Source organism: Macrobrachium nipponense, chromosome 10 (assembly GCF_015104395.2).
Source record: "Macrobrachium nipponense isolate FS-2020 chromosome 10, ASM1510439v2, whole genome shotgun sequence".
Lineage (NCBI taxonomy): Eukaryota > Metazoa > Arthropoda > Malacostraca > Decapoda > Palaemonidae > Macrobrachium > Macrobrachium nipponense.
In genome coordinates this window covers 55,400,250-55,412,749 of record NC_087204.1, presented here as the reverse complement: position 1 = coordinate 55,412,749, position 12,500 = coordinate 55,400,250, and the positions used below count along the sequence as shown (strand labels likewise).

The following is a 12,500-nucleotide window of genomic DNA, read 5'->3' as shown; positions in this document are numbered from 1 at the left end:
TTCTCAATATTATACTAAATAGAGCTGCTAGTCTTATTGTTGGTCTGTTAAAGAGAGAGAGAGAGTTTTAATGTTAATCAAAGTATGCAGCTTATCTGTAAAACAAATTGTTGTAAATTCTTTCTCAAGGCGTTGCCGGCGCCGTGTAAGTGTTTTCAGAAGGTGTCCATGTACCTACTGAATATGAAATTCAGGGTGACTTCAATAGTTGTTGGGTCAACTGTTCATTTCTTAACTCCCGCTAACTTGATTCCCATTTTTATGATAGAAATATAGTAGTTACCAATCCTAAAACATAATGATGATTTCATTTGACTCGAACATTTCGCATACCCTCCCAACTGTTAAACATTCTGTCATCCAAACCTTGTTGAATATGACATGCTCAGAAGTCGGTCTAACCGAACCCTCCGTCATTGATGAGAAAAATTCCCGTGATCTGATGTGAGCGTCGTCGTTTGCTCATTGAAGTCTTGCACGAGGTGTTGAAGCCTGAAAACCCCATTTCAAGCATTTGTTATATTATTCCAGTTTGTATGGTATCTTTAAATATGATATTGATATGCAACCTGTCAATGCTTAACAGATTGTTGAAGGCCAAATGCATTTTGTTTCTCTCTCTTTTGATTTAGATTTAACTCCACATTAGAAAATGTTGATAGAAAATGGGATTTTCGAAATACCTTGTTGGAAATGTGCCTCGTTTATTCTGTAATATTTTAGTGAGCGACTCGTTCTTATAGTAATATCTTCGGTGAATAACAAAAAAATGTTCTATCGCTCAGTAGTTATTTATAACCTTATTTTTATAGTAATATAAAAGGAAAAAATATTTTAGTTACTGAAATTCATTTGGAGAAATTATGCAATTTCTTCAGTGTTATTACAGTTTTAGACATGTACTGTTCCATGATCAATTAATCTAAATATAAGGCAGTTTGGTGCCAGTCTGTGAGGATATTATATTTGTAATTATGCGTTTTATTGTAATACCTTTGAGTGCTTTATCTTGAATACAATAATATTGAACCTACACCTTTGGTATCATTGCCATTATTGTGAAAAGAACCTAACAGTCCCAAGTCCAGCTCCAGGCTACTTAACTAAAACATTAATGCTTACTTTTTCTGACTAGGTTTGAGTGCAGATGAAACTACAAATGCTGCAGAAATACTCCAGGTGAATCTCTATGCAGCTGGTGGTTATTATACGCCCCACTTAGATGCCTTCGGTCTGCTATCAGATCAGGTGGGTCAGGGAACATTATCTACCCCTCTGAGCTATATTTTAGTTTTGTTTAGAAATATGGCATGACCTGTTCTCTCTTTTGTACTTCTTATAGTGGTAAAGGTTATTAAACTGCACTGGGTGGCAGATATTCGCTGAAAAAAACCAGTGCCATCTTTCAAATTATGAATTAAATATTAAAAAATTTCAAATATTTGGGAAAAAATTCTAAATTTTTAGTATTAGCTACACAAGTGTTCTTTAACAGCTATTGGAACTAAGTAATAAAACACATTCGTTTCATCATTCAAATACATTTAACGCTTTATGGATATAAAATAAGGATATGTCTGCTTTTTTTTGTAGAAATTTATTTGTTTGTGTATGGAATAACAGTAGCAGAGTGGAGCATTAGATCATACTTCATGCTTAATGTTAAAAGACTTTAAAAGACTGGTCTGTGCTTCTGTACCTACCGACAAAAGAAATTATAACGAACGACACTAAAATACAGTCGCTAGGAGAACGGAGTCCAAGTCGTCATCGCTCCCTCTTCTGGTCGATGAATTCTTTGTGGCGAATATTTACACCACGTAATAGTGTTTAAGGGTTATAGGCCTGGTGGAATGGCCGATAAATCTAACCTAAGGGCACAGCTACCAGCCCTTACTCAAGGACAGCTGAATGATGCGAGAATACGGATTTTTTACAATTTTTATTACAAAAATAAACTTTAAATACACTCAACAAGAACGGACACGATCTCAAAATGAACACGAAACACACTCAAACTTGAACTGGACTTCAATATAACGCGAACATGTGACCGTCTAGAAAATTACTCAAACTCACTTTATTTAAAAAAAACAAGGCACTGAGCTCGCATTTCGATAACTAATCATTACAAAATCATTACTAATTTGAGTTTACGATTATCGATGCAAAAGATATATCAAGATTACTTACTTCAATCACAGCATGGTCGCAGACAACTTCTCACCCCACACACAACACACACGCATTTGAGAGCTGGATCGCTCCCCAGTTAATCTTATTGTTACAATCGCTAGAAGTCAAGAGAGAGTGATGCACACTGTCCACCGACTTTAATAGCCATACGGGCTAGTGAATTTCAGTTCATTTAAAGGCAGCAAGAAGGGCTCAACTATTGCAACTAACTAAAAGTTAACATACTATAAGGAGTGTGTGAGCGTGGGTTGGGGTCCAAAACCAAGCAGAAGACATTTCACATCACACCAAAAAGAACCATTGTTCCCTTGCTGCCATGGAATCTAGAAATGGGGGTAGAAGGGCAGGAATTCATCAGCAAAAAAGGGCGCACATTCTTTTTGCACAACACACTTCCTTGAGTTGGGTGAGGATTCCTCCTTAGTTTTCAGCTGCATGCTAGTTGAGGCTCTAAAATCCTTTTACCCAAGGGAACCACAACAAAATTATTCCTACTGGTATTTGTCAGTGCACAAAGCAGAGAGTACAGGGAAAAAATCAGTTATTCGAACAAGGGGCCTAGGATGTTTTCCTTCTGTTACTAAGCAAAGGCACCCCAAAAAGATTATGATGATGATATTACTGTTCAATGTTGTTTTCTTGTCACAATGGCTGAAAAAAAATAACATACCATAACTTTGAATAATGTTGCTCTTAATTTTTTCATAATACATTCATTGAATTGGTGTAAATACATAGAATGACAATATGGAATTCATATATATATATATATATATAATTATATATATATATATATATATAGTATATATATATATATATATATATATAATTAATATTATTATATGTATATATATATATATATATATATATATATAATATATATAAATTGCGAGGATGAACTGTTAACTGTAATAGTCGATTTTCTAGATTATGTCTCTGATTAAGTATTTTGTAAAATTGAAGGCATATAACTTTTTATCTTTTGAAAATGGAACAATATTGTAGCATTTCTGCTGCAAAACATACCCTCACAACAGGGTTTACTGGTTTTCCAGATGGAATTGGCTAGACAGCCTAGCCTATGGCACAGACTTCAATCCACAACTTAGAGGACTAATGAATATGGTGGCAAGATTTTATAGTTTAATTACAAATATAGATGATCTCATGTCTACCCTTACAAAGTAACCAAAATAATATATCCCATTTACTCTAGAAAATTACCCCACTACAAGACTGTTGACCATGTGGTCCTTAAGGGAGCACGGGTCTAGTTGACACATACACAATTCTCATTTAAATGAGAAAATACAGACGTGTCGGGGAACACTAAGGAAATGCATGACAGTAGAATTACGGGCTCAGCCAAGCACAACTTAATGGATTCTGAATCCTAGCATACTAACTCACAATACCCGGTGCGTATTCCTTCAATTGGCGAAACGAGAGCTCAATCACAACACATTTTACCTTATTGGTCTCTGGATAAGGAAGGGCGTATTTCTCGCCTGGGGATGCTATCTGGGTTACCACTACCAGTTATGCTTGTTTTTGGTGTAGGTTTTACTCACTCTATTATTATCGTGATAATCTCAATAGTACAAATTGCATTACGATACGAAATGCACAAATTCCCATGACTCCATCAAATTGCCAGCTCAAAGACATGTTCAAAATACATTAATCAGGGAAGAAACCATAGATATAGAGAGGAGATATTGGACAGTGCATAGCCAAATCAGTCTGTGACGAGCACTGCCTGGCACCATTTCTAGGCGATCATTCTTATGTGAATAGTGCAAACCCATACAATCTTATGGGAAACCCTGTACTCTTTAAAACGTGTTTTCTCAGATGTCCGTCAAGATTGTCAAATGATTTACTATATACAATATGTACTGTATGCAAAAATAAAAAATATTTAATTTTGCTGGTATATTTCTTCTACGGTTAAGTCATAAAGTTTTGTAGATATGGCAACAACATTATGGTGATTTTCTCAGCAGTCTCTATGATTGGTAAATTATCTTTGCAGCATTTACCATGTAGAAATAAAAATTTCAATTCTGTCTGCTGTAGTTTGTATACACTTGAGCAATATAGTTGACCAATTTGTCGATGTTATGTGCCTTTCTTTCCACCATAAACTTACAGTTCTGTTTTACTCTAGAGGCAGAACCAATTATTGTTCTTTATTCATGGGTCAAACTGAGACAATATGGTAAAATAATTGTCATCTACAATGCTGTCATCACATATAAGCTTCAGCCATAGGCATATAAGCCTAGGTTCAATAGCCTGATACCTACCAGCCAATATTCACTAGTGCATACTTTGGTTGGGATAAGTGAAACAAGCTCATCTTAGGCAAGGTCACAATTAGGGTTTCCAGTCTGAGCCCGATTTTTGAAGCTATAACATAGTATGAATTTGACGTTTCCTTTAAGTAAAAATGATAATGGTAAAATTGAAAAATATGCTACCTTTAAGTGTTCTGGCAGATCAAATTAAGCAGAGTCCTCTCCATACCAGGTTTGAGAACTTATTGATAACATGTAAATAACACTACCATAACACTTCATTAACACTTAAAACTGCAGCAGGCCTGGATCTAGGCCTCATGATACTACCTAGTACATTGTTGTAGTAAAAGTAGTAGGAAAAATAGTCAGATGTAACCATGGTTGTTTGGGCTGATGGTAACCCTACATCCCGGTGACTTTTCAGGTAGATTTCAGCATACAAGCTGTAGGCACTTACCGCAGATAAACATCATCCTTGCTTTAATAACAAGCTCATTACGACATTCCCTATGTATTTTATTAGATATAAAAGCAGGAGTGAAGTTGACTGTGATCTAACACACATTCACTTAAGGTTACTTCAACAGTCATAAAGATTCTCATGAATGAAAAAAGGTCTCTTACTAGTGAAATGTGATCCCCTGTTCTTTTGTGAACTTGTTCCAGTAATTGACACAGTTGATGACCCAGCATTGGGTGCCAGAACTGGCTTTTTTGCTGCTGGTCTCTGCAGTTGATATCGATGACCACAATCGCATAACAGTGGCACCTTACATGCACGCGATCGTTGCTTGTCTGTCCAATCTCTCCCCTCTATATCTATGGGATGAACCATCGCTCCTGCTGCCTGCTTTTTTCTTCCTTCTTTCTTCTTAGGCTATCTGGTTTGAAGGACCAAATGTTGCGAAATATACCCTTGCGACAAGGTTTACTGGTTCGCCAGATGGAATTGGCGGGATAGCTTAGCCTATGGCAGAGACTTCAATCCACAACTCACAGGACTGATGAATATGGCGGCAAGATTTTAGTTTTATTACAAAAATAGATGACCTCATGTCCACCTTTACAAAGTAACCAAAATAATATATCCCATTTTCTCTAGCAAGCTACGCCACTATGAGACCATTGACCACGTGGTCCTTAAGGGAGCACTGGTCTAGTTAACACTACACAATCCACACTTAAATGAGAAAAAACAGACATGTGTCGGGGAACACTAAGGAAATGCATGACAGTAGAATTACAGACTCAGCCAAGCACAACTTAATGAATTCTGAATCCTAGCATACTAACTCACAATGCCCGGTGCATAATTCTCCAATCAGCGACATGAGAGCTCAGTTACAACACGTCTTACTTCATCGGTCTCTGGAAAAGGAAAGGGGGCATTTCTTGCCCAGGGACGCTATCTGGGCTACCAGTTAGACCTGTTCTTAGTGCAGGTTATACTCAATCTATCATTATTGTGACAATCTCAATACAAATTATATTATAACACGAAATGCAGAAGAAATTCCCACGACTCAGTCTAACTACCAACTCAAAGACATGTACAAAACCATTAATCAGGGGAGGAACCAACGTGCCTGCCACCTGCTTTCTCCCTTATTTTGTGCTCGGAACGCGATGGAATAAAGTCGAGCTAAAATGATGCACACATTTTTTCACGACAATTTCCATGATGGCTTGTTTAATTCCAGAACTATATATATGACGTCTGCTTCATTTGCAACTCTTAGAAATTTTATAATATTCATAATGCACATAACCTAAGAACAGTAGAAATGTGGAAAATTGCTTGACTCATAGAAAGGTTAAACTGTATTATTTTTATCAGCCTTTCTTTTGTGACCTAGAAGAAAATTAATCTACTTTCCTGTGTTTGCTTTGTTTTTTAAAATGTCCTCATGTTCATAGTGATCCTCAAAATGTGGAAAATGGTCGATTCCCGACGTTACTAACTTTTAAATTGATGGTGGCACACTGCAAACTTAACCCAAATAAGCTTCATTATTATATTCGCAATTCCTGGAGTCAGTAGCACAGCCCATGAGGCATCGTAAAACCATGGTTTGTATACCGTGAGGTATTGAATTTTTATATTTTCTCTTAAAAGTTTCTTAGATTGCTTGCTTCGACCTTGCTAGAATTATTCAATGTTATATTAATGATGGTATACTGTTAACTTATGTGCCTCTTATTCTTTGGTGCAGAAATACACATTGACACGGCATACAGATTATTATAAAGATTATACTGAAAATATAATAACACAAGTATTTATTTAAACCAGATAAAGAGAATAATTCAACAGTGACCTTACAAATGAGAAAAATAATATTTGAATTGGTAACATATTATTGGGTTCAGTATGAGTTTAAATTAAATTTTCACATGTGAAATTATGACTAGAAACAATTGTTTTTATTAAAACTGGGCAGATCATAAATATGAAAGTTGCAAACTATAGTGTTATAAATTTCTGCCATTAGGATACTGTTAAGAGTATTTTATCATTGCGCCTATAATGTGTTTTACTTCTCTTTTATGGTGGCAATGATGTTAACAGGAAAACAACGTCGACATCCCACCTGAATATTCTGGAGGAGACCGGATGAGTACCTTCATGTTTTATGTAAGTTCTTGGAACAAGTTTGTTTTTCTAGCATTAATTGGATATGTGAATGAAAATTCGAATCACAAAATTCAGCAGAGTTTTGTTACAAAGTAACAATCAAATTTCCGATGGAAAGTAAAATACTGAAGGGGAATTAAGAAAATATGGTTAACAGATAAAAACAAGAGGGATTGATGGAATCACAATTGAGATGCTATGGTATGGATGTGAGAGTAAGCGGTCGAGTGAGAAGTAGTAGAAGGTCTGATTAGATTAAACAAATGTGTTTCACAGTACTAAGTGAGAGGTACAATTAATTTGTCCACTGTAATTAGGGCCGCAGAGATGATAGAAAAGACTAAGAAGTATAGGGCTGTAATTGTCGCGAATTTCACGAGTTAGTGATGTTCGTGGCTCGGATGTTGTGAACCAATCGCAAGATCCCAGGACAAAACTACTGCTATTCGGTGAAGGGGTTGGAAAAAACGAGGCAGGTTTTGGAATTTATTACAAAAATAGAATTGGCAACACATCAACAATGAATTTCCAAACAGAACTAATCACTGCAACAGTGCCTATCACTGAGATATGCCAAGTATTTGGAAACCTAAATTTCACGAATCTAAAGAAATCATCACAAAACACGTCCAGTATGGTTACCACTTGAATCCTTAACAGGGTTTCACTACTATCAATAACTTAAACTCCATTATAAGATGGATGAAATCAGATAAAATTTCACACGCTACCCATGTCCCTACACTATTACCTGGCTATATTCTCGCTCGAGAATCAGCCTTAACGACACCTTAGTTACGCCAAGTTAGGATATAGTTTATTATGCATTATGTTTCATATTTTATTCTAAGAACTAGAAATTAATACAATTACTGAAATCTGACTCAAGATTCATAAGGCAGTACTTAAATCTTATTCTCTCAGAGGGTTCTCGCAAATTTTAGCGTTTTTGCCTCGTGCAATTCCTTTGTCTCCCAAATCACATACATTGGTTATTTTGGCGATTCTTTGTTACAAAAAGGTAATATTTTAATAGTAAAATTCCTCTTCTTCTCTTCGGATCAGGTTGCGAAACTCTTAAGCTTATATTAGCACAAGTTATTGTATGAGGACACGAAGTTAGTTCACCTGTCCCTGCAACTTCTTGCTCTAACCTGACGTTGCGGAAGGTTTGTCGTTTAAAGGGGATCCTACGTTTTTGGCGTCAATAACTTTACTTAGTTTATCAGGAAATTGGTCAAGAAAGTACGACAGGAGGATTGATTCGAGAAGAAAAGTGTGGGTTTAGATAAGGGAAAGGCTGTGAGGATTAAGTCTTTATGTCAGTTAAGCAAAATGTTTGAAACTAAATGGAAAGACCTTTGTGTTGCATATATGAACCTAGAAAAGCTGATGAAGGAATTGCTAAAGGGGTAATGTGGAGGGTATTGAGGATACACGGCACAAAAAATAAGTTGACAAAACAATGAAAATTTTATGATGCATGTGAAGGTTAGTTGAATGTGTAAATAAGAGATAAATTGGGTCTGCATACAAGTTGGCTTAAAACAAGGACATGCTATTTTTTCAAATGTTACTTTACATTAAATATAGGTACAAAGTTGGGGGGTTTCGTAACTCGTGAATGGGGTGCGGAATGTTTGGTTAAGCTTGCAGATAATACGGTACTGATTAGGAATAGGTAGTAAAGAGAAAGAGAAACTGCACAAACTAGCTAAAGTTCGAAATCGTTAAAGACGGGAGAAAGCTGAGAGTAAATAAAAGCAAGATTAAGGCAAAGGTATTCACTATCAGGTTTACCTGTCAGTACGCCCACCATGGGATGAGAGTCCACATGAAAAAAGTAGAACTGTTGGTCGGAACGATAGGCCTCACAGAGCAACATTTGGGATTCACAGAAAATGGATCGAGATAAAGACGATATACTTCACAGGAGCAACAGCTGGGATTCACAGAAAATGGTTTGTGATAAAGAACAATAAATTTCAGGCCATTTCACTATCAAGAGTGCTGTCACGAATGTTATGGCGACTTTCATTAAGGTTCGTGCCAGATGTTATGCGGTTGATAGCCCTACCTTAATGGACAGGTTCCAGCCCGTACACAAGGACAACTCGATAGGTAAACACATCAGATTTTAAAATTTTTTATTACAAAACTAAACTCTTCATTAAAAACAATAAGGCAAAGGAATGAAGCGTGATCTTAGGTGACTCAGCACCCTAAATTTGGACAAATTCTTTGTAGCCACGCGATTACTCAAAAACACTGAAAATTTCGTAAAATCAAGTTGCACTTTTTATATGACAACACATTTCCTAAAAGTAACTAAACAGGTTAAGCAATGATCAAGTTCACTTAGCCCAACGATAGCTACAAAAAGGAATGATTACTTACTATGTGAAATTCTGGTTAATCGCCGCCCTCCATGCGCAAGCTCACACTCGCACACCACGTTCAAGACCGGTAAGAGTTGTTAACTTGTTGACTCTACTACGTTAATTAGAAGAGGCCGAGAATCGAGATCGGTGTGCTGGGTGGTTTATACCCGAGCCGATCAGGTTAGTCAATTTTATCAGAATTTGTTTTCTTCAAGATGGAAGCACTCCTTCGTTTTTCATATAGTTTATAAGATAACAAGAATTTTGTCATTAATCTATGAGGGAGGAGAGGCGATGACTGATAAATACGCATATACAAAAAGTTGTGGCAATTCGCCTCACATTGAAAGCAGGAAAAGGATGGATGGGCGGAAAAAATGTCTCCGAAGTGCAGTGACACAGACAACTAGCCCTCGTGTGAAAGTTGTTTGATACTACTGGATTCTGATCCTTTATGGAAAGCAAAATAATATCTTATATTAAAATATTTATTGTTGCCATGGAATGATTTTTCTCTATGGGAAGTGAAGTTAACAGACAGAAAAACAAACAGAAGGAACTTAGAGAAGATTTTTTTCACATTTTGAGAAATTGATACAACACTGCACGAGAATACACATACAATGTAATAAGCAAGAAAGAAGCCTTGCCCTCCCATGCACAAAACACATGACAAAGCTAAATAAGGTGAGTGTCTCCTCTGCCATGATCGCTTTTGCCCCCAGCAAATATAATCTCTCCTATATAGACTAGTCGTTGCGGCAATTAATTTCATAATAGGAAAGAAACAAAAAGATGTAAACGAATATGTTCTAAATACTGAAATAGGCCGTAGGCCACGCCCTTGGACCTATGAGGCCATCCAGCGCTGAAAAGGAAATTGATAGTAGAATGGTTCGAAAGGGGTAACAGAAGGAAAACCTTTCAGTTGCACTATGAAGCAAGTGTTAAAAGGGGGTGGAAAGACAAGATGGAAAAAAGAGAATGAGAGGTTGCAGCTAGGGACAGAAGGAACGCTGAAAAGACCCTTAAGTAATGCCTACAGTTCACCTTGTGAGGTGCAGTGTCGGCACTATTCTTATAAGGGGATGTTCTAGATATTGCTCTTTGATGAGATGTCTATTCTGTTGAAGAGATGACTATTCTTACACACTATATAGGGATAAGATTTTATTAGAACCTGGTGGTTGTTTCACTTATTTATGAGGTGAACAGTGAAGCCTATTTTCACTAGTGACACCTTTCATAAAGAGGCATGCCACTTACTCGGCCTATACCAAAATGATTATCACATGGAATTAATTTTATTTTTTATTATATGGTTTGGGCTCACAACGGCCTAAAATTATCGCTGCAGGGCCAAACAAGCGAAATCCAGCGGCGATCTGTTATAAAATCGTTCCTTACTCGTCCACACATGCAATCACCTGTCAGTCGGACTGATGAGTGGTCTAACTCTTTCTTAAACTGTCGTCTACACGCGAGTTTTAACGCCGGATTCGATGAACTGAGAGTAAACCTGATCATGAGTACTGGGCCTAAGATGACGCTGGAATGTAGGAAAATGGATGGCAGAGAAAAACTCGTAACCATTTGATAGTCGTCACTACCAAACTTTCCACACTGGTTTCTGAGGTAATTTTTACTGTAGAATCCATTTCTGCTTGAGTCATGACTGTATTGTGCATATTTAATGAGATCATTTGCATCTAGCATAAAATTGTCTGAAATTATGTTTAAAGAGATTAGTGGTGACATTTTGGTGGTTATTTGAGGTTGTAAGGACAACGTCCTTATGATATTTTGTATTTATTTCGCAACTTGCCAATTTCCAATTTATGTCATCCGATGTAGAATTCTCTGGCCTTTCCGCCAATATAAATATCATGTATCTACACAGACTACGCCTGCAGTTATTCTTATGTATGTGTATGTAAAGAAACAAACCGTCGATCTCTGAGCGCGTTCCTCTGTCGCCCAGATTCAGGCACTACATGTCCGTCCGCACCTGTTGATGTATACCTCGCTCTCGGGCAATAAAGCAGCTCCTACGGGCTGCTCTATGAACAAGAGCTCGTGCTGGCATAAAGCCAGCTTAATCTTTAACAACAACAACAATAAAGCATTACGGGCTGCTCTAGGAGCAAGAGTCCGTGCAGGCATAAGGCCGGCTAAATCTAGAAAAAAAAGCAATAAAGCAGGTTTACGAGCTGCTCTATGAGGAAGTGCCCATGCTGGCATAAGGCCAGCTAAATCTAAACAACAAGCAATAAAGCAGCTCTACAGTCTGCTCTAAGAGCAAGAGCCCGTGTTGGCATGGGGCCAGCTTATCTCCAACAACAATAAAACATCAGTACCCAGATCCCCGTCTCTCTCTTGACCTCACAAGGTAAATAAATGTAAAGCTGGTCTTTTTCGGGTTTGATTATATTTACAGGATAATAATTGTGCCCATTTATTGTTATTAATTAGCATAAATTATGTATATTCAAATGAAATATTATTATGACTCAAACGAAATGGGTACCAGTAAATTTCTGTTCAGTCTTATTTGATTTACCTTTCTGTACATAAATCACTATATATTCCATCATAATTGATCATTTAACAAGCAGATTTAATAGTAATTTGAATTTGTTCAGTATTAATTAACTCATAATTGAAAGAATATCAAAATATAAACATGCTTTGCAAAAGATTTGGAGGTAACTGCGTATTTTGGATAAACTAAGACAAGAATATTAGCTCCAAAGCAAACATGTTAAAAATTTTATTTTATATTTCTAAATTTATCCTATAATTATCGAGAAGTGGCTGAGTTTGCAAGCAAATAATTCTTACAGAAAATAAAGATAAACATACATGTAAGTAAATGTAATGCACAAATAAAATTTCTGAAACACTGCTCAACAGAAAATCATTGTCACTGATGATGTTGATGAAGAACAAATATCATAAGCAGATGCTGAACGACTCTCGTCAGAT

At 36.6% G+C, this 12,500-nt stretch overlaps 1 protein-coding gene across 1 annotated transcript in view; it reads left to right on the top strand.

The window, feature by feature from the left end:
* Positions 1-12,500, top strand: part of LOC135224160 (prolyl 4-hydroxylase subunit alpha-1-like) — a 142,881-nt gene that overhangs the window by 99,593 nt on the left and 30,788 nt on the right. The window contains exons 11-12 of the mRNA XM_064263037.1: positions 1,136-1,248; positions 7,069-7,134. Of these exons, the coding sequence (XP_064119107.1) occupies positions 1,136-1,248; positions 7,069-7,134 (179 nt within the window). The remainder of the gene's footprint in view (positions 1-1,135; positions 1,249-7,068; positions 7,135-12,500) is intronic.